At 43.7% G+C, this 24,379-nt stretch overlaps 1 protein-coding gene across 5 annotated transcripts in view; it reads left to right on the top strand.

Annotated features, from left to right (window-relative positions):
• The window catches only part of Ptk2 (protein tyrosine kinase 2), a 194,446-nt gene extending 173,812 nt beyond the window's left edge, over window positions 1-20,634 (top strand). For 2 of the 5 annotated variants that reach the window (XM_027403786.2, XM_035440657.1), the window contains 7 exons: window positions 4,358-4,420; window positions 7,839-7,878; window positions 8,116-8,222; window positions 12,439-12,447; window positions 13,709-13,864; window positions 15,743-15,823; window positions 19,439-20,634. In XM_027403786.2, coding sequence (XP_027259587.1) covers window positions 4,358-4,420; window positions 7,839-7,878; window positions 8,116-8,222; window positions 12,439-12,447; window positions 13,709-13,864; window positions 15,743-15,823; window positions 19,439-19,651 — 669 coding nt within the window. In that variant the 3' untranslated portion in view covers window positions 19,652-20,634. The remainder of the gene's footprint in view (window positions 1-4,357; window positions 4,421-7,838; window positions 7,879-8,115; window positions 8,223-12,438; window positions 12,448-13,708; window positions 13,865-15,742; window positions 15,824-19,438) is intronic. The other 3 variants (XM_035440659.1, XM_035440658.1, XM_035440660.1) reach the window with 3 other exon arrangements.
• Window positions 20,635-24,379: the final 3,745 nt, after the last annotated feature.

Below are 24,379 nucleotides of genomic sequence, written 5' to 3'. Positions count from 1 at the left end.
CTACAGGCTTGTTTCTCTTTGGGTTATGTGCGTGCACTGCACCTCTTTTTTTGAAGCACTTGGTGAGTTCTGTTGAAGGCCTAACTCATGCTCTGTCCCAGGTGTCTCCACCTCTGAGTAGCTCCATTGTGTGTGCAGAGCTCATCTACAGAGCTGAGTGACATCCACAGATGCTTGACTATAATGTCTACCTTGATAAGTCTCCCTCCATGTGCAGCAGCAAGGCCTACTGAATTGTGTCTTCACAATTCAATTCTAATTTATCCTGTATGGGTTCTGTAATCTCTGAGGAAGTACCTGCCTTTGCTGCCCGAATAAAGTGTTGTCTGTCTGAAAAGAGCCTCACCTGTCTCAGCTCCTTGACACTAACCTGCCCAGCTGTGCTATTCTGTGTGATGCACTCTGTTGTTAGGACTTTAGCTGCTGCTACTGTTACAAGGAGTCATTAAATTGTCCAAGATAGCCTTGAATTTACTCATTGTGTAGGTTAGGGGGTCCCAAGACTGCAACCCTCCACCCTCAGAGTAAGTGAGGTCACACTCCTCAGCCAGCATACCCAACTTGCTCTCTGTCTAACAGTCACCTTGTGACTGCTTTCGGTTGGGGATTTATCTCAATGGTAAGATGCTTATTAGTATGTATAAGATGCTGGGGTTCAGCCCTCAGTATAGGGAAGGAAAAAAAAAATCACACACCTATCATCCTAGTACTCAGCTGGCTGGCGCAGTGTTACTGTGAGTTCCTGGCCATCAGAGCTATAGTGTGGGACCCAGTGTCAAACCTTCTTGAGTTTTCTTTTCTTTCTTCATTTTCAGTTTCTTGTTACAATATTTGCTTTTCTCCTGACGAATTGCCTGCTTATGCCTTGTCGTCTTTGCCTGCTTTCATTTAAAAATGAATGTTCTCCATGAAGCATGACTGTGTGTTAAATGTTCTACTCATGGTAAGAGGGAGCTATGGACAGGCCTTCCAAGTCCACTGGAGGTCTCCCCTCTGCAGACAAATCCCAACATATTTACAGCTGCTGAGCTGGGCTTTGTACTAGTTCATTCAGAGCTTTGATTGATGCTCATCTATTGAGTGATTGTATCCTGGCAGGGGTATTTTTGAAGCAGTCACCTTCCCCCTTCTCTCCCTCCCCATTCCTCCTGACTGTTTTATCATTAAAGTCACCAGATCCCAAACTAATTCTATTAGCTTTCTCTTTGGTTTTCATATCATTTCCCTTATACATTTACCCTACAAAGCTGAAGTATTATCCCTTCTTTGCCTTCTCCTGTATTCACTGTCACCAGATCCTCTTAGATTTGAGTCTTGCCACCCTCACACCTTCCCCAACCATATCAGGTGCCTCACAGGCCCATCCAGTCTCTCAGCATGTACTAATGAGCAATTTTGTGTACAACAGTAAGACAGCTGCAGTGCCCGTTTGCCTATGGTGAGGAGAAAGTGACAACTAATTAAGCAATGGACAGAGAAGCAGAGAGTTAAGTGCTTTGAAAAGAATCTGGAGAGGAGTGCCTTTCAGCCCTAGAGAAGGAACAGATGCAGCGTCCCATGATAAACTTGCAGGGTGGAACACAGAATGGATACTGTCTTATCCTAATCTGGTATTAAAAAAAAAAAAAAAAATCAAAGTATCTCCTGCTACTTGCTGCTTTCAGTCTTCAAAATGCAGGCTGCAGTTACATCCACTTCTATGTAGATCCCTTGAAGAAGGAAGGGCAGAACATGCAGGGTACAAGGAGGAGAGGCAGGCAAGGGCTTCCCTCTTGAATTCCAAGTGGGTGGTGGAGAGAAGCTGTTAGATGAGTGACAAGTAAGCTTTACTGGCCCATTTAAATTGCAATTTAATGTTCTCTGAAATGCTGTCACTCTTGCTACGTATTTTCACTGCTAAACTGAGGGCTCCTGGGAACAGTTGGTGTCCTTCCCATCACCATTCATCACCTTGTGCTTAGTATAGAAGGTGCCAGGAACTGGAGTCAGTTAGCAGTGCTTACCTCATGCCTTATACTTGTACATCTGACTTGGTAGGTTGTTACTACCTTCCATGTACCTGGACACAGATACACTCGAGGGCTGCCACTGAGATTTGTGTCCATGCACCGGGCCTTGAGCAATGCATCTGAGAGGGGAATGAGGGTTGAGTGTGGTGATATATGAGTAAGAGAGGACAGAGCCTGTCTGTCTGCAGAGGACATCCCTCCCACCTGCTTTCATCTGAATGTATCTGTAGACTCCTGCACCACGGAGCCATGTACTTTCTTGGAGCACATTGTACCTGTGTCCAAACCCTGAACATAGAGGCACTAGTAAGAGTTTGTAGCCACTTTAAGAGACCATGCTAAAAGACAGTACAAGAGCTGCTGCCCTCAGTTGGATCAAGACTTTAGCAGTCTAAATGGAGTATGTTTCTCTTAGAGTGCTGTGTCTACAGGAAATGGGAGTCTTATCAAGTGTGTAGACCATTATAGATCAGTACTCTTATGAAATAAAAATTAATAGAAAAATGGTATTTCTAAAGAAATAAAATATGCAAGCCAAACTTCCTTATTTCTTTTTAATGTTGTCCTGTGTGCATGTGTGTGCATGTGAATGTGGGCATGTTCCTGCATGCTATGTACAATGTATATATAGATAACTTTGAGAAGTTGGTTCTTTCACCATGAGATGCAAGGACCATGCTCAGATTCAGATTTGTCACAGCAAGCACTTTCACCCCCTGAACCATCTCACTGGCCCAGACAGCCTTATAAAACTCTGGCATCCTAAAAAATAACTGGCTGTGGAAGATTCAGAAGACATCCACCATGTCCCCTGTGGTGAGCTGGGCAGTGTCTGTGGGTTGCACTCCCCACTGTGAGCAGATAGACTCTGTTATTTGAAAGTTGACTAGCTCTGTCCATAATAGTCTCCAGATTTTTTTCCACTGGATGACAATAACTATTGTTTGGAAGACTTAAGTTTCTAGAATTGTTGCTAGGTTTTGAGGTTATTGCTGTTGGTGGCTATTGTCATCCACTGAGTCGTTTACCAAGTGTTTGGGTGGGTCAGAGGTCTCTCCTCAAATCCTAGTCCTGCACAGAATAATTTCGGTGTCAGCAGCTTCTGTCTGAGGTCACATGCCCTCTTGATGGCAAATGCTCTCTGTTTAACTGTACTTCTCCCATCCCCAGCTCAAGATTGTGACCTTTCTTAGATGGCCTGTGTATGTGAGTCACTGCTGTAAAGCTCTTGCTAACAGACTACTTCTTTGCCAGAATGCTGGCAGCCAGGGCAGAGCTACAGTCTGATGAGAAACCTTGTTTTCCTTCTGAACACTGCTTAAAATAGTGACTTGGCTTCTTGTTACTGTGCACAATACTAAAAAAGGACTTTTTGTAAAGTCTAAAATGTGGAAGTCCTGTCTACAAAAAGCCTATTCTGTGTTCCTCTCACACAGTGGGCCCAGTCAGTCCTGATGAAAAAAAACAAAAAGGGAGCTAAGGCATAGTAACAAAGGGCTGCCTGCCAGAGAACAGCCTGTTCTGACAGCCATTGGTCCCCCTACAGGATTCCTGGGGAAAAGGCCTCTGTGTTGAAAGCACTTTCTAGCACCACAGGTGTGGAGTCAGGAGCTGACCTATTTGTTGCTGTGTCTCAAGTGGAAGCAGCAAGCAAAAATAGTGAAAGACCCCAAACTTCATAGCCAATCCCCATCCCAGTCATCAGAAGGCAATTCTGACCAGGCATGTGGCTCTGGCAGAAGAAATGCGCAGGGCCTTATCCCAAAAATTAAAAAGAAGGGGCATACACATGGCTCAGTGGATAAAGGTACTTGATACCAAGCCTGAAAACCTAAGTTTGATCCCTGAGACCCACATGGTTGAAGGAGAGAACCAACTCCCTCGGGTTGTCCTCTAACATCTACTCATGCACCATAGTATGTGCATATACTCATGTTAAATACATACTAAATGTATAATGAAAGATATTTAATATTTAGGGAAGATGGAAATCATCCCAAGTTGCACCTGAAGTTTGACACTGTGGTCTAGACATAAGCTCACTGGTAGAACATGTGTCTAACATGTTCAAGGACCTTAGTTACATTCCCAACAAAAATTGTATACTTATTGTCACAGATCCAAGAAATAGTTACCACTTGGGAACACAAACAGCACAATGACACCTTGTATCTCCTAGAGATGGTTCTGGGTAGAGGCAAGAATTCTATCTGGAAGCTGATACTGTAGTTGAGTTGAGGTTGCAGTCTTTGAGAGTTGGGTATAAAATGATAGACTTAACTCCAAATATCTGACAATAACATACACATACCAAATAAAATTATCTTGGCCTTTGTTTTCATCTCTAGAAACCTGACGTGAGGCTCTCTCGAGGCAGCATCGACAGGGAGGATGGGAGTTTTCAGGGTCCGGTAAGCACCTACCTGTACTCTGCTGAGCTGGAGCCTTACCCATTGTATTGTAAGACATCCAGGCATGTTGACATTCATGATATGGTATAGAAGGCCCTTGTGTAATGTCAATGTTATCTTAGGACCATCAAAATATGCCATGTACCAGATTCTTTGATTACTGCTCCATTACTGAATACAGACTTGTAGCAGTAACAGCTACACACAGTTGTGATTTTGTTGACTTTTTATACTCTGGTTTTCTGGTTTGGTTGTGGTTTCTAAAGCAGGGTCTCATGTAGCCAAGACAGACTTCAAACTTGCCAAGTAGTTGAGGTTGGTCTTAAACTCCCTCCTGCCTCCACCTCCTGGGATGACAGGTGTGTTCAAACAGGATGTTTTTCTGGGTGTTAGGACAGAAACATCTGAATTAGTCCTTAAGATAGAATCCATACAACTGCCTATCATTCTGTTTTATATAGGTGTACCTTGTTAGATGATTCCATAGTGCTCTAAGAACAGACCATCCTAGTTTCTTTGAACTCCCAACCCAGAGGCTTTCATATTGTGTGGATTTTACTGCTGGTTTAATGAGTACAGCACAACCCACAAACACTGCCATGAAAGGTCTATCCACATTGGCTTTATTTTTGTGGCTCCTCTCATACAGGACACCTGGATGTTCCTCTGGTACTTCCTGCTTTCAAAGTGTTGCATGTCCTCACCTCAGGGCTCAGCTCTGAATTCATGGTGTGCTCCATGTGTCCATTGTCTCTTTTCACTTTGCTTCAGCCACATAAGGCAAGAATCTGTTTTGTACCCACAGCAATGCCAAGAGCAGAGCAGGGACTCAGTAACTTCACTAACATTCAGTAAGTGGATGGCATGTAAAATAAAAAGCACTGTGTAAAATCTATTGGTTCTTCGTTGGGTAATGTAGCACACTCCTTTAAACCCAGCATTTGGGAGGCAGAGGCAGGTGGATCTCTGTGAGTTCAAAGCCAGCCTGGTCTACAGAGTGAGTTCTAGGACAGCTAAGGATACACAGAGAAACCCTGTCTCAAAAAAACCAAAAGGAAAGGAAAAAAAGAAAGAAAGAAAAATTATTCTTTATACCCTCTTCCCTGAGGAGTTTGCAAGTGTGTGTGTGTGTGGGGGGGGGCAGGGGGGAATCTAGGACCCAGCTTAGTGGTAGAGTATGGTATGCCCCTTTTAATGCAGGAGGTGTCCTAGGTCTGTTCCCCAGAACCACTAAAAATAAGAGATTTTCTCCATGTGTGGTGACACATGCCTGTAGTTCTGGAATCTTAAGATGTTGAGGGAGAGGGCTGGAGAGGTGGCTCAGTGGTTAAGAGTGTTTGCTGTTCTGTTGTAAGGACTCAAGTTCAAATCCCAGCATCATGTCAGGAATCTCACATATGCCTGTCACTCCAGTTCCAAAGGATCTCTTTTGGCATCTTCAGGTACTTGTCACACATGTGTGTATACTTGCACACACACACACACACTTTAAAATTTAAAAATCTTTTTAAATAACTGATGCTGAGAAGGAAGGATCAATTAAGCTTAGAATTATCTGCCCTGACTAGGCAACATAGTAGAATCTATCTTTAAAAACAACCATATTTTTCTGTTATGATAAAATGCCATGAGCAAGGCAATTTATAAAGAAAAAGTTTATTTGGGGCTTATGGTTCCAGAGGGTTAACATCCATATGGTAAGGTCAGTATAGCAGCAGGCAGCTGAAACAGCAAGCATCAAGCAGAGAAAGCAAATTAGAAATGGTGTGGTGTCTGTAAATTCTCAAAGCCTGTCTCCAGTGACACTTTTTAATTAACTAATTCAATTTTTCCCAGCCCAATCAGTTTCCCTTTCCTCCCGTCTCTCCTCCCAGTCCCTCTGCCCACCCCAGCCCCATCCACTCACTCTCCCTTGCCCTTCAGAAAAGGGCAAGCCTCCCATGTGTATCAGCCAGCCATGGTATATCAAGTTGCAGCAAGACTAGGCACTTCCTCTCCCATTAAGGCTGGACCAGGCAACCCAGAGCAGGGAACAGAATCAGAGACAGCTCCTGTTCCATCTGCCAGGAGTCCCACAAGAGGACTAAGCCACACAACTGCAACACATGACATACTTCTTCAACAAGGCCTGACCATCCCCAGTCTTGGGGTAGGAATGGTCTTGTGTTTCATCTTATTTTGGTTTTTTGAGACAGGGTTTCTCTGTGTAGCTTTGGAGCCTATCCTGGAACTCCCCCTATAGACTAGGCTGGCCTTGAACTCACAGAGATTTGCCTGCCTCTGCCTCCCAGGTGTTGGGATTAAAGGTGAGAGCCACCAACTGCCCGTTTTGTTTGTTTGGTTGGTTGGTTGGTTTGAGAGGGGGGTCTCTCTAGGCTAGCCTGCATTTGCCTCAGACTTCCTGTATAGCCAAGGATGACCTTAAATTTCTGATCCTTTGCTTCCACCTGCCAAATGCTAAGATTATAGGCATGTGTCACTATGGTTGATATGGTATGAGGAAGTACACAACCAACTGAGCTATATTCCTAGCCATGAAATAGTTTTAATTGTGTGTGCTACCCTATGGCTCTGGTATTTTAAAGAAGTGCTTATTTCTAGTTGAAAATAAAACAGTATACATGTATGTGTGGATATGTATATGCATATGTGTGTTTGTGTGTGTATAACCTAATAAGAGCTTCATCACATTTAGTTAGGCTTCGGTATAGTTTTGTTGTTCTCCAGTGGTAGGCATTCAATCCAGATGCTCACACATACTAGCAGGCATTGATTAATTCAGGTGTAGTTTCAGAAGTTGGATGTAGTAGCATTTACCCATTATTCCAGGTCTTGGAAGGTAGAGTAGCGTCAAGTTTAAAAACAGACTAGACTATGTAGAAAGATCCTGCCACCACAGATAGAAGCATACATTTGTACAGCTGGAGAAAGACTTGTCTTAGGTAGTACTGTCCTTTTATCAATCAGTGCATAAAAGATCCAGGGCTATCTGAGAATTGGATTTCCTGACAAGGCCTATGCAGTGACCTAGATAACACTGGGTCCTGACAGCACAGTGCCTTAGGGTCAGTGACACTGGGTACCTCTGGGACATCTAGCAACTAGTATACAACCAGGTCTTCTCCTACTATACTTGTTCTAACTATATCCTTATTGTAATCTGAGTGATCAGCCAGAGAAGTGGGAATCCTAAGTAGCCTGCAAGATGAACACACACAATGAAGGCCTGGAATCTTAGACCTTTAATGATGAACAATGAGAGCTTGAGACCACTGTGCTCAATCTGAGAGTATCCCAAATGTGTCAGGCATCTTAAGACTCCAACAGAGAGTTCAAGGTGAAGAAGATCAGGGAAAGAGAAGTGGGCTGTTACATCTGGCACATAGCAGTACACTGACCAAAATTTTCTTCTCTACAGACTGGAAATCAACACATCTATCAGCCTGTGGGAAAAACAGGTAAGTGAAGAAACGCATATTGTGTGAGATAGTACATGTGGTTTGGCAGGAGTGGGATTTAAGTGGAATGTCCTGTAGTGCTCACAGTCTTCCTCTGCTGGGAAACTGGGTGTGCTGACATAAGTCATCAGAAGCCCCTTCTTAGAGCATGAGCCTCCTGTATGCTGCAGTAGTTGGGGTTGGGGTGCTTGGAAGTCTGCCCAATAATGTGTAATGGGAACCCTTTTGCTTTCCCAGATCCTGCAGCTCCACCAAAGAAACCACCACGCCCTGGAGCACCTGGCCACCTAAGCAACCTGGCAACCATCAGCAGCTCTGGGGACAGCTACAATGAGGGTGTCAAGGTGGGCATCTAAGCCTGTGCAGCATAGTCTGTTCCAGGTTGGTGGGGTCACTGAGTCCTCAGCATATGACACTTATGTTGTAGTGGTCAGGGATGTTGACAATGAGACCGTAAGAAGACTCAGGATTTAGCATCCCTTGTTCTGAACCTCTGAAGCTTCAGAAAAGTATTAACTGAACTCTCTGCTATTGTTCTCTAAGCATGCTAGACTTAAGGGACTTTATATCAGCATTGCCTCCCAGATGGGAACAAATGAGACAGATGCTCCTTGCTTTAAACATGAAGCCAGGATGTCTGGGATAAGTGGGTGCTCACTATTGTCTACACATAATTATAAATACAGCTTTGTGGAAAGGTATTTTCCATTTCAGCTCAGAATTGTGCTTTTAAAAGGACTGCTGGAGCCTTCCTCAAACCAAGGGCAGCGTTTGACTCAGACACACCTGCAACTTACTCTTGAGGGGACTCCTTAGTCTCCCTCCCTAGGGTTGTGTCACCAAACATCACTGTCTGGCTCTCCTGGTTCCCCTTGTCTCCTGAGGACAGGAAGCAGGTGCCCACTCTATAACCTTCACCCTGTCTTCTAGTCCAGCACTTCAGGTGGAACGTCTTCATTTCCCACCTCCTGACAGGCTCACTCTCTCTCTGTCCTATTTTTCAGTCTGATAGATACTGTTTTGCATTTTAATAGCTCTAAAATAGGGTTAGAGTTTGTTTCTTAGTGGTTTAGGTTTTTGTTTGTTTGCTTGCTTGCTTTTTTAATGAGGGATTGAGGAGATGGGTTAGTTGGTGAGGTACTTGCTACCTAAACATGAGGACCTGAGCTCAGTCCCCAGAATCATGTCAAAATATTAGGTGTGGTAGCATATGCTCAAAATCTTAGTAGTGGGGAGCAGAGACAGACAGATATTTACCTGTCACTGGCTCTACCCTAGCACAATCAGTGAACCTCAGGTCCCAATAATAGACACTGTCTGAAAAAAATAAAAACAAGATAGATGGGCATTATGTTGCAAGCCTTTATTCTAGTACTCTGGAGTCAGAGGCAGCAAATCTCTAAGGCCAGCCTAATCTACAAAGTGAGTTCCAGGACAACCAGTGCTATAAAATGAGACCCTGCCTCAAAATAGTAAAATAAAAACGAAGTGAGTGGCAACTGAGGGGCAATAGTTGAGGTTGACCTCTGGCCTCCATGCATGTGCACAAAATCATGCAAACATACAAAATGATACATCATTCATGTGGTGGCATGTTCCTGTGATCCTGGCACTCAGGAAACAAAACAAGAAGGTTGTATTCAAGGTCATCCTTGGCTATAGAAAGTGACTCTGTCTTTTATAAAAAAAAGAAAAAAGAAAAAAAGTTCCTGAGCTGGGCATTGGTGGCGCACGCCTTTAATCCCAGCACTCGGGAGGCAGAGGCAGGTGGATCTCTGTGAGTTGGAGACCAGCCTGATCTACAAGAGCTGGTTCCAGGACAGCCTCCAAAGCCACAGAGAAACGCTGTCTCGAAAAACAAAAACAAAAAAAAAAAAAAAGAAAGAAAAGAAAAGAAGAAAAAAGTGCCTGTTGTAAGTGGATGACACCTTAAATCTGATGAGTATGAAAAGTTATTTAGTGCTGCCTCTGCTGCTTGCAGTGACAGACTTATCTATTATTCGATCCTTGCCATCAGTCTCACAAGGTTGGTAGTGGTCACATTTTTCATACTAGATAACCATGGTTCACAGAACTGGAACAGTTTATTCAAGGTCACTGAGAGCCAATGATAGGACCACCATGCCACTGGACCATGTACTACACACTGATAGTGCCCTTTTGTGGAGTGATCAGAGTGATGTGATGTCATCTCAGAGTGAGAGTCAAGAGGGCACATCTTCACCATGCTCAGGTTGGTCTGTGACTGTTTGGGCACCATTGCCATGTCCATTCCCATGGGTTTACTGCAGTTATATTGAGTAAACACAGCTGGGCTAGGGTACCCCTGCTAAAGGAGATCAGTCTTAGAACACCTGCTAGCGGTTGTCAGCTCCATAAAACCAGGCAACTTCTCAGCAGCTATCAGCAACACTGAATCTTCTTGAAGAAGAAACAGGCAAGAACACAAATCTTCCTAACACTGTGTCTTTATCTGAATGAGAAAGGAGAAGTTAGAGCAATGAACTGTTAGCATTTTCAAAAGCAGATGAGGTAGGTCTTTGAACTATCTTGTGTTATAATGAATACCTGGGTTTTATCTTACTCCATAGTTCATGATGAGAATAATATCATGATGAATATACCTAAGAATACCCTTAAAACAGGGTGTTGCATAGGGAGAAATCTTGTGAGAGAAATAGAGTTACTTTGCCAGGCAATGGTGGAATACACCTTTGATCCCAGCATTTGGGAGGCAGAGGCAGGTGAATCTTTTGAGTTCTAGGCCAGCCTGGTCTAGAGAATGAGTTACAGGACAGCCAAGGCTACACAGAGAAACCCTGTCTCAAAAGGAAAAAAAAAAAGAAGAAGAAGAAATAGGCCGACTTCATCTAGATGCAGATGATGTATGTATCTGTTTTCATCATTTATTTAGTACAGGTAGTTAAACCCATCTTAAAGGAACAATATTGGGCTTTTTTATTGTTTTTTAAACAATGTTTTGATAAGAAAAAGTTTGCCTTCAAACATTTATAACTCAGATAATTCACACAAATAAAATTTAGCCAGAAATAGTCTCCAGTTTTCTTTGTAGGTTTTTCTTTTTGTAGTTTTGTTGTTTCCAGTACTCATGCTAGGCAGGCAATTCATCCCTAAGCTCACATGTCCTATTTCTCTTTCTCTGGGTTTTAAGCAGAGTAGGAATTGACTGTCTTTAATGGATGAAGATTTTCGTAACTGTCAATCCAGGAGTTTCTAAGTAATCAAAACTCTGGTCAGGCAGGTAGTGGTGGCTCACGTCTTTAGTCCCAGCACTCCAGAGGCAGGCAGATCTCTGTGAGACCAGCCTAGTCTACAGAATGAGTTCCAAGACAGCTAGAACACAGAGAAACCCTGTTTCAAAAGGCAACCCCACCAAAAAAAAAAAAAAAAAACCTCTGGACAATAAAAATCTATAACAGATGTTTCTCCACCCAAGCTCTGACGTCTGGTATGCTACTTTGAAGGGTCCTAGAAGCATAATGGCAGTGCTTTCCTATGACTGGTTACACAAAGGGTGTCATGCAAAAGGAGAAGAGTTAAGCAACTTAAGCTAGGTTTCCATTGGCCTGCTGGAACTTAACAGAGTCATTTTATATCTTAATAGTAATATTCTTTAGATATCCTCCAGGAAGCCCACACACCTTCCTGTGGTAGTATAGTTTAAGTGCACTGCCTGTGAAGAGAGACAGATAACTACACTGTGATCCTCAGTTCCCAGGAAACCTCTGGGTGTTTACACCTCTGAGCTGAAGGCTCTGTGAGGCTTATGGTGAGATGGTGACTTTTAGATAGGTCCATAGGTGGCAGGCTCCTGCATTTCCCATGCCAATCTGTTCACAGCAAGGAGTTGAACTGAGGAGACAAAACAGCAAAGCCACCCAGTTTACAGAACAAAAATGCCAGCCTGATTTACACCAATAATCTAAGCATTTTGACATACTGGGGCAAGTGGATCAAGAATTTGAGACTAGCCTAGGCTACATAATAAAATCCTGTCTTTAAAAGATTTTAAAACTCATACACACAAAACGTAACTACAAAAATGTGTGGTAAAGAGTTAAAGATAAGCTTCTGAAATAGACACAGCCCCTACCTATAAGTCCATCTTAGATCTCAAGGACTTGAAGGCTGAGAGATCATGTGCAGTGACTGAGGATGAAATGGCTTCTCCCCAATCTCCTGTAAGTCAGGTGGTAGATTACTGATTACACATGCCTTTCTCCTTGCTCACAAAGAGCTTGCTCTCTAGACTCTTGCACGGCTACCCATTGCCACTCACAGCATGCTGGTCATTTATCTCATGGGAATGAATGTTGCATGGCAAGGCTCTAGTAATGTGCTATGCACAGAGCTGATGGCAGGCACAGGCACTTCTGACAGTGGGTGAGCAGAGAGTACCGTCAGACTTGTAGCTAGTACCCAGGTATTCTGCTCATATGTTATATGGGAGTTTTCTGCTGCCTTATTAATATTGTTTTTCTTTTTTCCCTTTCTCTGATAAATTCCTTTAACTTTTCCTCACCTTCTGTTCGACAATAGCCGTGGAGGGTAAGCACATCATATCTGTGTGTCTGTCTGGATGGCTTTATCACAACCCAGCTTTCTGCATGTGACTCTGGACAGGCATGTGGATAGCGCTATGGGAGGTCACATTTGTTTTGTTTGTCACCTCTCATGACAGGCAAATGCTAAAAAGAGCTTTCATATTTTTCAGAGACTGGTACATGACCAGCTTTGCAGTGAACTCAGATGTAACTGTCTGCTACAGTGTGCTTTGCCAAGGTCATAGCAGACCTATAATTGGATAGATGTTATACAATTTAGTCTTTCTAAAATTTTAAAGCATTTCTAAAATTACTCAGCCTTTCCTACGGGCCCCATGTCATTTTGCCCTCAGCAAGTAGGATATCATAGGTAATATCTGTGGCATCTCTGTGCCCAGGTCCTGTATCATGTTTACAGTCTGTGACTTAATATGCTTATCCTCATTACTACTCGAGGAATCGAGTCCTGCTGTCCTTGGTTTACCCAACAATCAGCGTAGGACTGGCAGAGGAAGTTCCTTCTCTGCTACTTGAATATGAGTAGCTTTATGTAAGCAGCTGGTGTTTGCCTAAAGCAAATGCATGTGAATCCACATTTATCATCATGAAAAGAATACTTTGCTGTTAGTGTGTAAAGGCAGCAAAGCTGAGTAGAACTCAAAAGATCCTTATTGTTGGTGCTGAGTGTTTGATAATTTAGTGATGTATTAGTCACTGTCCTGAAATTCAGTAACTCCTAGGTTATAAATTCTGAGGGTTGGGCTAGAGAGATGGCTTAATGGTTAAGAAAACTAACTGCTCTTCCAGAGATTGTGAGTTCAATTCCCAGCAACCACATGATGGCTCACAACCATCTTTAATGAGATCTGGTGCCCTCTTCTGGCCTGCAGGGATACATGCAGACAGACACTATATACATAATAAATAAATCTTTAAAAAAAAAATAATCTGTGGGTCGTTTCCCTTGTGAATGACTTGGGAGTCTGGGGCTCTTAATTGCCACTTTGGATCTGGAGACTTTAGTGTGTGTGATTTTATCTCATTTCCTTTAACTGAGCTCAAAGTTGGAGGACATAATTACCTTGTGTCTTGTCCCTTAGATGACTTGCTTTACTGTCATCAAACTTAACTATGTCCTGAGCAAACAAGAAAATTCATTACCTTCTGCATCTGCTTTGATCTCTTTTAAAGACCCCCTAACTTAATTGTGGTGATACCTCACTATCTTCTGGGGAGCAGGAAATGACCAGCTTCTGTGTTATCAGCTTCAGCCCCAGGAAATCAGCCCTCCTCCCACTGCCAACCTGGATCGGTCCAATGACAAGGTATATGAGAACGTGACGGGACTAGTGAAAGCTGTCATCGAGATGTCCAGCAAAATCCAGCCAGCTCCTCCAGAGGAGTATGTTCCTATGGTGAAGGTAAAATGCAGTCACTCTGTATGGTGAGAATGGCCTCCTTTTCCAGGGAAGCCAGAGCTGATGCTTTGGGTGTAAAGGACCACCAGGTGGTAACAGTGTCACTGAGAAGCATCCTTGCTCTTGTCAGCAAGTACTAGGCTGAGAATACACTCTGAATTGGTAGAATCCTCTGATTACTGTTGCTTTTAAATTTAGTGGAGTGGACAAAAAATCTAAAGAACACAGGTTGTGTGGAATGTTATGTAAAGTTACTGTTAAGTGTATGACTGGAGGAAGTAGTGTTGGTAGTGTTTCAGTTCAGAGACTGCCTTCTGAGGAAGAGGCAAAAAGAGGGGGGACAGATACTTAAGTGTTTTATGTGCTGGTGCTCATGAAAGCTAGGGGACATCTTCAGCTGTGCCCATCTGCGCCTGAGCCCCACACACACACACACACACACACACATCACACACAAAAGGCTGGAAATGTAACTCTGGTACTTGGCCTTACGTGCACAAAGATATTGGTTCCATCCTTAGTGTCCTGTAAACAGCATGGTGACATGCACCTGCTATCCTAGCACTCAGGAGGAGAGGCAAGAGACTAGTTTCTTGATAGTGTTTCACTATATAACCAATTCTGGTTAGGAATGAACTTCATAGATACTTCTTATCCTCTCAAGTGCTGGTATTATGGGAGTACAAGTATGAGCCATCGTGCCTGGCTCATTGTTTGTTGGGACATACTAGCTCTTCAGGTGTTTTTTGGCATTCCCCTCTTTTTCTCTCCCTCCATCCTCCTTTCCTCCATAGCCCAGGCTGGTCTCAAATACAAGAGATTGTCACCACACCCAGGCCCTTTTCTTTACAACTTATACTTGGTTTGGGGTGGTGTATAAAATTCAAAATGGGCTCCCAAATAAGGCCCACCTTGCCTCCAGGCATTGGGGCCTTCTCTTTAGCCAGATTCTATGCACATGAACAAAAGTGTGCTTGTTATCAGCTTATCTGAGCTCTGAGGGTGCCACAGTCTGCTTGGAAACCAGGTGAAGAGAAAAAGGAAAAGGTTTACGTTTCACATTGCCTGTGTGTTGTTTTTTACTCTTGTCCTTTTGGGGGGGGGCTGCCCCCCAGATACTAAATAAATCACACACAGAGGCTTATTCTGAACTATGAACGCCTGGCCTTAGGTTGGCTTGTAACTTAAATTAACCTGCCTACCTTTTGCCTCTGGGCTTTTTCCTTTTCTTACTTCTGTGTATCTTACTTTCACTCTTATTCTGTGGCTGGCTAGGTAGCTGGCCCCTAATACGCCCCCACCCCTTGCTCTGTCTTGCCCATTCTTCCTTGCTCTTAGATCCCTCCTATTTATTCTACCTGCCAGCCTCACCTGTTTTTCTCCTGCCTTGATATTGATCATTCAGCTCTTTATTAACCCATCAAGTGTTTTAGACAGGCAAAGAATCACAGCTTCACAGAGTTAAACAAATGCAGTATAAACAAATGTAACACACCTAAAAATAATATTCCACAACACCTGTGGGAGCTTCTGATGTGAGCATCTGCCCTGGACATGAGAGCCAAGGATAGTCAGATCTGAATCTTCAGGGATGGGAGCCTCGTAACATGCAACACGGATCAGTACTCAAAGCAAACACAGACTTATGTGTTCCTTATATATGACCTATATTTGGTGACTTAGTATTTGAGAGGCTGAAGGAAGAAAATTACAGAGAATTTAGGCCAGCCTTGGCTGCAGTGTGATACCCTGTCTAAAATAAAAAGAAATTTTCCTTATAACTGTCAGAAAGGAAAACAGCAATATACATGCCTGAGAGAAAATAGCAGTGTTGGTCCTATATCTTCATGTGTCCTAATCCTTATACCGTTCTTGTCTTAGGAAGTTGGCCTGGCCCTGCGGACCTTACTAGCCACTGTGGATGAGACCATTCCAGTCCTCCCAGCCAGCACACATCGAGAGGTAGGCCACAGTGATGGGTGGGGTCATGCTAGAACACAGTTGTAATGCTGGCTTGGTCAGCAGAGTGACCAAGATAAACAACTTAAGTTTCAGAGATTTCAGCCTATGAGCACCTGGCTCCATTGTGTCTGTACTGCAGAGAAGCAGTATGGAAGGAGAGGGAGAGAGCAAGTCTTTGGACAAGACACACCCTTGAGAAGGAATTCTTTGGATGATCACCTTCCTCCCACCACCTCCTCTTACCCATAAGTCTCAGCATTTCCAAGTGGTGTTGGTATTACCTGTGAAGGAGATACAAATGTTCTCTTTATGTGTCTCCATTTGCTTTAAGGACCATAAATTCATCCGGGATACAACAGTCACAAGTAGCCCAGGTTGGGTACACACTGAAACATCTTTCCTGCTCCACTGGCCAGAATGCTAGATTACAAGTAACTGCCACCATACCCATCCTTGGCTGCCATGTAGTAGTTTTGTCTCATTTGTGTGACTTCTAAATGAAAGGTGACACAACCCTTCTCCCTTGGTCCCTTTGCTCTTTCTTTTGGTTTTTCAAAACGGAGTTTCACCATGTAGCCCTGGCTATCCTGGAACTCACTCCATAGAACAGGCTGCCTCTGCCTCCCAAGTGCTAGGTTTAAAGGCATGTGCCACGATCATCTGGCTCCTCCCCTTTCCTCTTTTCTAGGGTCCCATGAACTGTCCTTTAACCTATCCTGCCTGGAGTTTTTGTTTGGTTGGGTTTTTCTTTTTTCTTTAAGAAAAAAAAAAATTTATGTTGTATGTTTTGCCTGAATGTTTGCAGTTCCCTTGGAGGCCAGAAGAGGGAGTGATAGATCTCTTAGAAGTTAGGGATAGCTGTGAGCTGCCATGTGAGTGACCCTGGGACTCTGGAAGAGCCCTCAGAACTGTTAACTGCTGACCCATGTCTCCATCCCCTAGCTCTTTACTTTGAAAAGCTTTTACTTACAAAATCTTGCCAGATTAATAATGAAAATTTTCAAACATCCTTTGTTTGAAGTGCAAGTGTCACATGTCAGCACTTCATCACATTTGCCTTCTCTCTCCCGGCTGTCCACTTGCTTGAGCACACTTAATCATGAACACCTGTGAGTCTTTCCTGATACTAGGGATGGCCTACTGTATACCTATCCTGTATCTGTAAGATCTGAGCCTCTGGTTACTGCAAGACTCTTTCCTGCTAGGTGTGCTGAGAATCTGTCACCTGTAATTCAGGGGCAGCTTGGGTTGTGTGTTTTGAATGGTCCTGTCCACCCATCTCTATGTATGTAACTTCTGCTCATCTGGAAGATGTTTGGCTGCTTTCTCCTTCTCTTGTGTGGCATCAAATTTTGGAGTATGGAAAATTTTTTGTCTCATTTTTTTTCTTTGTTTTTGTTGATGGTGGTGGGCTCTGTGTGCGTGCATGCGTGCACCTAAACCTAAATATAACCTGCTCAGTCTATATGTTACTTATATGTATGTTTTCAAGGCTGACCAGTTGGTATTGAATAGCCAGTTGGTCTGCCCTTTTCTGGGGAAGACTTTGTCAACTCTCAGCATTCCTTAGTTGCCTATAGTTATTCATGTAGGGATGAGGCGTCATGGGCTTTCACCCATCCACATTAGCACATCTATGTGTGTTATCCTTGTTCAGCTCCTGTTTAGGCAGCATAAGAGCCAGAGAACACGGAATTTGCTGTGAGGCTACCTCCTAGGAATGTCAGAAGCTACATCCATAGTCTCACTAGGATAGGGGAGCTTTTTGAGGCAGGTCCTCACTATATATGGTCTAGGTTGCCTTGGAACTTGAACTTGAAACCCTCCTCCCCAGCCTCCCCAGGGCCAGGATTACCAGTGTGCACTGTTGTACTCAGCTGACATTGGCGTTTTTTAGTAGCCTAGGCTAAAGGATCCTGTGCTCTTTCCTCTTTCCTTCCCCAAGCAGTGGCATCACCTGACACATCCATCCCTCATGACCTGTCTTGTCACAGAAAACCACTCAGAACCCAATGAAGAGGGTGGAGTAGGCAACCTTCCATTTGGTTGTGAGTTGCTTAGCACACAAGTGTCAACTCTAGGTCATTTCATTCTTATACATCACTGGCCTTTCCCCTGAACTGTGATAGCTATCAAAGCCATCTTTCTAGAGCAGTTGTCTAGATTTTATCACTCTCTTCCCCAATTGCACACATCACCTTTAGCAAGGTAAAAGTTGGTGTAGTCCTTGTAGTTGAAACTTGTCTACTTGTACAGTGCAGTCCAAACCCATCTGTTCTTTGTGAGGTCTCTCTGAGGCAGAGGAGTAGTTCTCTGTGTGCTACTTATTGTGGTCTTTATCCATTGAGTTTCAGGATCTCCCTGCAAGCCTCTTCCACCAGGCTAATTCCCTCCATCATCCACAGCCCAAAGTGGTCCTTACCCTGGGGTCATCCATAGAGCAGATGTTTCAGTCCTAGTTACCATTCATTGAATAAGCAGGAAGAATAAGCAGGGTGTGGTCCTGCATGCCTTTACAGGTGAATCCGTGAGTTTGAGGCTAGCCAGTCTACATATTGAATTCCAGGACAGCCAGGATGACATGAGAGACCCTGTGTCAAACAAACAATTAGCAGAGAGTTGTGAGCCCTGCAGGGCAGCATGTGCTCGACAGCCCAGCCTAGCCCAACAGAGTGTGGCTTAAGGATGTCCTCTGACTCTAGCAATAGGAAGCAATAGGTATAGGAAGCCTATAGTTAGATTACTAAGACAAGATATAGAAAGCCTAGAAAGAGGGCTGGAAAGATAGCCCTTGCTACTCTTGCAGAAGACCCTCATTTAGTTCTAGCACCCACAGCCATCTCACAACCAAATGTAACTCCAGCTCTGTAGGTCTGAAGCCCTCTTCTGGCCTCCTTAGTCACCTGCACACACATGACATGCACACACTTACATTTGTAATTTTTTTTTTTTAATATTAAGAAAAAAAGCCAAGAAATACCTGGAAATACCTGGAAAGAGACACAGCATAGTAAGAAAGCATGATCTTGATCGTTATCCTGTGTGGCCCTCATCAGGTCACTTGATATTAAGGTGTTTGTAGTAGAGTATGCGTGTTTGGACTAGATTACCGCAAGTTCTATCAGATTCTGTGAATATAAAATGAAGCAAAGCCTACCACACACTGAAGTTAGAGTTCAAAAAGCAAGCTCAGAGTACAGGAGAGTCAGGCATGGTGGCATGAAGACTGACAATGGGAAGGCTGCTAGTACATACACACATGAAGGCATACAGGCACATGAGACCACACTACAGTCCAAAGTAGACAGACAGATTTCATATCCTGTTGAAATCTTACTTCTTTCTTCTTCTTTTGTCCCCTCACTGTGTACCCTGACTGGCCTGAATTTGCTCTATAGACCAAGCTGGCCTGGAACTCACAGAGATCCTCCTGCCTGTGCCTTCTAAGTACTCAGATTAAAGGGCCACACTACCATGACCAACTTATCCTGTTGCTTCGAAGGAAAGGAAAGTTTATTCGAGGGAAATAAAGTTTTACTTTGTCTTTGAGGCCCAAAGACAGACTCAGGACAGATGCCTAGGAGCTGTTCTCCTGACCCTCTCTTGTCTCCCCAGATCGAAATGGCTCAGAAGCTGCTGAACTCTGACTTGGGTGAGCTCATCAGCAAGATGAAGCTGGCTCAGCAGTACGTCATGACCAGCCTGCAGCAGGAGTACAAGAAGCAGATGCTGACAGCTGCTCATGCCCTGGCTGTGGACGCCAAGAATCTCCTGGATGTCATTGATCAAGCAAGACTGAAGATGCTAGGGCAGACACGGCCACATTGAGCCACTGGCCATTGAACACAGCTTTCTGCCCTTTGGGAGATCTTTTCTAGCATTCCACCAGCAGCGAGGAAGTAACCATGTCCTCGGACGCCTGCACTCACAACTCCAACTGAATGACAGCTAGCTGAAAGTCTCTCTTGTATACGTTTAACCACTTATGTGTGGTTTTGATTTTGTTATTTTTCTAAATAATGTTCAGAAACGTCTGGATCCAAAAATGTGGCATTTTTCTGAAATGAAGATTGTACATTAAGAAGCTTTTAAAATACCCTTGGTGTTGGAATTGGGATGTGTGTTCTTAGAAGTGGTAATTCCTACTGACCATGGTTTCAAGGTAGAAGAGGAGTGTCTGAAGAGGGAGGGCTCCCAAAGACCCCAGAGGCTGGCCATCCTCCTGCCAGAGTTCCTGTCAAGGCTGAGTTGTGATATGCTAATCTCGTTTACAGAGAAAGTGCATAAAATCTGTATTTTGAAGACTGAGTGTTTTTAGAAGAAAACTTCTGCCCTCCCTGTCGTTCTTTACAGTGGATACTGAAGCATTGAGTTGTGAACTCTGTAGAACTGATGAAAACTCTTTATCTTTCCTCACCAGAATTCTGTGCCAGTTTTTTGTAGCAATGTAATTTTTCTTGGGAGCAGAAATGCTTTGTACCAGAGCACTCCCAACTACATCAAGAAGTTCCGGAATCATCCCTGTTCTCCATTTTTATATAATTTATAAGAATGATTAAAGCCATGTTGACTCTTACAGCCACTAGAGCTAACTGATCTTCATTGCGCCTGTCTTCCAAGGGAGGACCCCAGAGGACAGACAGGGATGTGGTTCTCTTTAGATGTTCAGTTGTCATCACACCATACATTCTGTTAGTTGATTTTTAAAGCATACCTTCCCTTTAGTTTGTCGAGGGATATAAATTATTCTCAGGAAGAATATAATGAATTGTACAGTTACTCTGACCTATTAAAAAGGTGGCGCCAGTAAAGTTTGCGTTGCTGTCGCCTTTTTTTTTTTAAGGGGGGCGGTAGTCTTTTCATTTAAGATTGTTCAGGGGAGCTGTGAGAAACTGCCACTTACAGGAACTTTTATGCAGTGCTAGTCTCTTCCTTTTTCTTGTACGAAAGTGGAGGACCCCACCATAGACGACAGACCAGCCTAACCTGTCATTCCATTCTGTCAGGGTCTTAGATGGTTTTTGTTTGTTTTGATTTTTTTTTTAAGGGGATTAGTTTTTTGTTTCTTTGGTTTTGTTGTGGTTGTTTTTGGGGTGGTGGTGGTGGTGGTGTGGTTGTTTGTTTTCTTCTGAAACAGAGTCTCATTATGTCCTGGGATTTGCTGTGTAGACCAGGCTGGTCTTGAGCTCATGGAGATTTCCCTGCCTCTGCCTTCTGAGTGCTGGGATTAAAGGTGCACATCACTACACCCTGCTTGGTTTGGGTTTTAGAACATATTTGATTCTTTATTATTCTTTAGTGTGTGTTGTGTGTGTGTGTGTCACACTGCTTATGCGGAAGTTAGAACATAACTTTCAGGACTCAGTTCTCTCCCTCTATTATGGCTTCTAAGGACTGACCACAGGTCAGACTGTGTTGCAAGTGCTGTACATCTTGCAACTCATAAGCCTCAATTTAGTCTTTCTTTGTAGCTCAGGATAGTGTGGAACTCATGGTAGGCCTCATGCCTCAGCCTTTCCAGTGTGTAGGTAATAGGTACAAGTCACTATGTCTTGCTTTTATTCTGTTTTGATTCAAAAATGCAGAGCTCCCCACACTTGGAAGGCAGAGCAGGTGGGTCACTGTAAATTCAAGACTAGTCTGGTCTGCATAGCAAGTTCTAAGCTAGCCAAGGCTATATAATAAGACCTTCTCTAGAAAAAACAAGCGGGGGGGGGGGGGGGGAGGGCAAAAAAATTGGCTAATGAAATCATAGTTCTTGGAGGAGAATCCAAAACTTCTACTTTATTAAGCCAATATAATCCCTAACTGTATTCTAAGATTTTTTCTTATATACATAGATAAGGTAGTTCTTACCCCTCATTAAGGAAACTTCAGAAAACCACAACTGACCAAAATGCAGAGTAGGAGGTGCAGTCCCAGTGGGGAAATATACTATAACTCCTACCTTTGAAGGCTCAGGGATCATTACTGAAGCAGAGTAGAAAGAGCTAGAAGAGCAGATTTTTTTGGGGGGGGGGGGTGTGCGCGTGATTGTGTCTCCTAGGAATGACAAAAAAAAATATTACACATGGTCTCCCATGGCTACCTAAACAAGACTTGAATGAGGATGGCATCAATGGACATGCCAAAATAGATGGGAGAAAGACTCCGAGGCCTTAACTCTACACAAAGAACTATAAGCAACTAAGAAATGCTGAGAGCTGCTGGGCATTGTGGCACACACCTTCAATCCCAGGACTCGGGAGGCAGAGACAGGCAGATCTACTGATTGAGTTCTAGGACAGCCTCCAAAACTACAGGGAAACCCTGTTTGGCGGGGGAGGGTGGGTTTGAGAGCAGGAGAAAGTCTTTCCCCAGGGAAGTACATTAATTAGCTATCTAACACCAAATGGCCATTCAAACTTAAAGACTGAGAAGGTTGTTTTATATATTAAGGAACACAAGGAGAAAAGGCCATGAATTTAAGGAAGACTTCCCTTTGGATGTCTTCAGTATGTGGTAGTCCATTCAGATTCTAGGAAGCTATCTGTACGTGGGTCACTTCTTAAGAGAATTTCTAACTTCCTGATAAGAGCCACAATACCAGAATAAACGACTAGGACTCTGGGAGAAGACTAGTGATACAGGGCCCCTGGGGAGTGTGGAGCAAGTTCTCAGGTAAACATGTAACTCTCAAGAGCAAACTCTGTTCTATTATTATTATTATTATTATTATTATTATTATTATTATTATTATTATTTCTGTCTGCATTGGTGTTTCCCTGCATGTATATCTGTGTGGGGGTGTCAGATCTTGGAGTTACAGACAGGTGTGAGCTGCCATGTGGGTGCTGGGAATTGAAACCAGGTCTTCTGCAAGAGCAGTCAGTACTCTTAACCACTCAGCCCCCTCCTTCTTTGAACATGTGACATTTAGATCATCTGAAAAAAAGATCAAGGTTGATCAACCTGGAGCTGTGACTTATCCATAGTCCGTCCATTCCTCTTTAAGACAGCAATTGTGAGCTAGGGGTGTGGCTCTGTGGGAGTGTTTGCATAGCATGTGTGAAAGACGGTGTCTGCCCCTCACCCATCAGAGGCCAGCCCTTTCTGCCATGACCATCAAATCTCCAGATTATGCCAGATGTGCCAGGAGATGGAGTTGACCTGCAGTGGGGAGAGGACTCACCATGCTCAGTACCTTTGCTTCGGACTGAATTAATGCCTGCCTTGCTTTTCCTCCAAGGCACTCACAGGTGAGTCTCACACCTTGTACCCTGAAGATAAAGACATCTTTGGCTATGAAAACAGCAGAGGCAGGTGCTGCAGCAGTGTATGGCCAGAGGACAGATGTGGAGGATGGACCTGACCGTGCCATGTGGAAGCCACTCACAACCCTCATTAAATGGCTCTGGGATGGGGAGGTCAAGTTTAGAGACTCAGAAAATTCATCTGACATCAATTCAAGTGACTCCACTTGGCCCTGCCTGCCTATCCAGATAACTACCTATGGAGACAAGTCATATGCCTAGTGGCCTAGTCAGGAGAGATGGAGGCTTCTTCACAACCAATTCATACTGTTTGAATTAAGAAGTAAATAAAAAAGGGCATGTAAATGCAATGCTCACTGAAGCCTTCACAAAGGAATGCCCTGCTCATCACAACAGATCACATAGTGTAGTGGAGCCTGATAGATCTGTGCCCCTGTACCACTTTCCATGAGGTGGGCACCATTCTGAGTGTCCTTTCCAAGGCTTGAGATGTAACTTTGATGACTTCAGGCTTTCAAGAAGCCGTGTATGGTAGTACATGCTAAGCTCAGCTGTCAGGGAGACTGAGTTGGGAGGATCCCAAGTTTAAGAGTACCCTAGACTATACAAAGAGACCCCAAGGAACACCTGGGTGATGTTTGCAAGAGTGTCATTTCAAATGGGCATAACCCAGTCAGTACCAGTGTGAGGAGGAAGAGAATAAAACAGGCCCTAGGGATTCCCTCTTCCACATAGGTAGACCCATTCTGACTGTACACTGTGGCCATCTTTTTCTTTGGGCCATCAGCTCATTTAAAAAATGACAGGGAGACTTATTATGAAAGCTCAGCCTAGAGCTTAGGATTGTCGCACTAGCTCTTACTGTAAAGGCCTGCTCCTTCTAATCTAGCTGGTGACTCCACCTTCTTGCCAGAGCTCTTTTCTATCCAGAAGTCCCGCCTAACCTCTTCCTGCCTTGTGAATGGCCTTTCAACTCTTTATTAGATCATTCACAGTGGCATATCTTCACACAGTGGGGAAATAGCCCACAACACTTTAGGTGTATTGTCCTGGGCCCCTCCTATACTCTTCCATTTCTGGCTTCTTTCCCTCAAATAATAGTTTTGAATGCCTATATACTAGGTACCAGAAATCATTCCTCCTTGTGGTAATGTTCCATGGCTCAAATGTCACCACAGGCTTACCTAATACTCCTGTTGGTGAGTCAATTAAAACCAAACCATACAACAACCCTTCTGTCTCAACTTCCCAAACCCTGGGGTTACAGGCATGTGCTACCATGCCTACCTGTATTTTACCATTT

Source organism: Cricetulus griseus, chromosome 2 (genome assembly GCF_003668045.3).
Source record: "Cricetulus griseus strain 17A/GY chromosome 2, alternate assembly CriGri-PICRH-1.0, whole genome shotgun sequence".
Taxonomy (NCBI): domain Eukaryota; kingdom Metazoa; phylum Chordata; class Mammalia; order Rodentia; family Cricetidae; genus Cricetulus; species Cricetulus griseus.
Note: the sequence above shows the minus strand (reverse complement) of the source record. Positions and strands in the feature narration are given on the sequence as shown.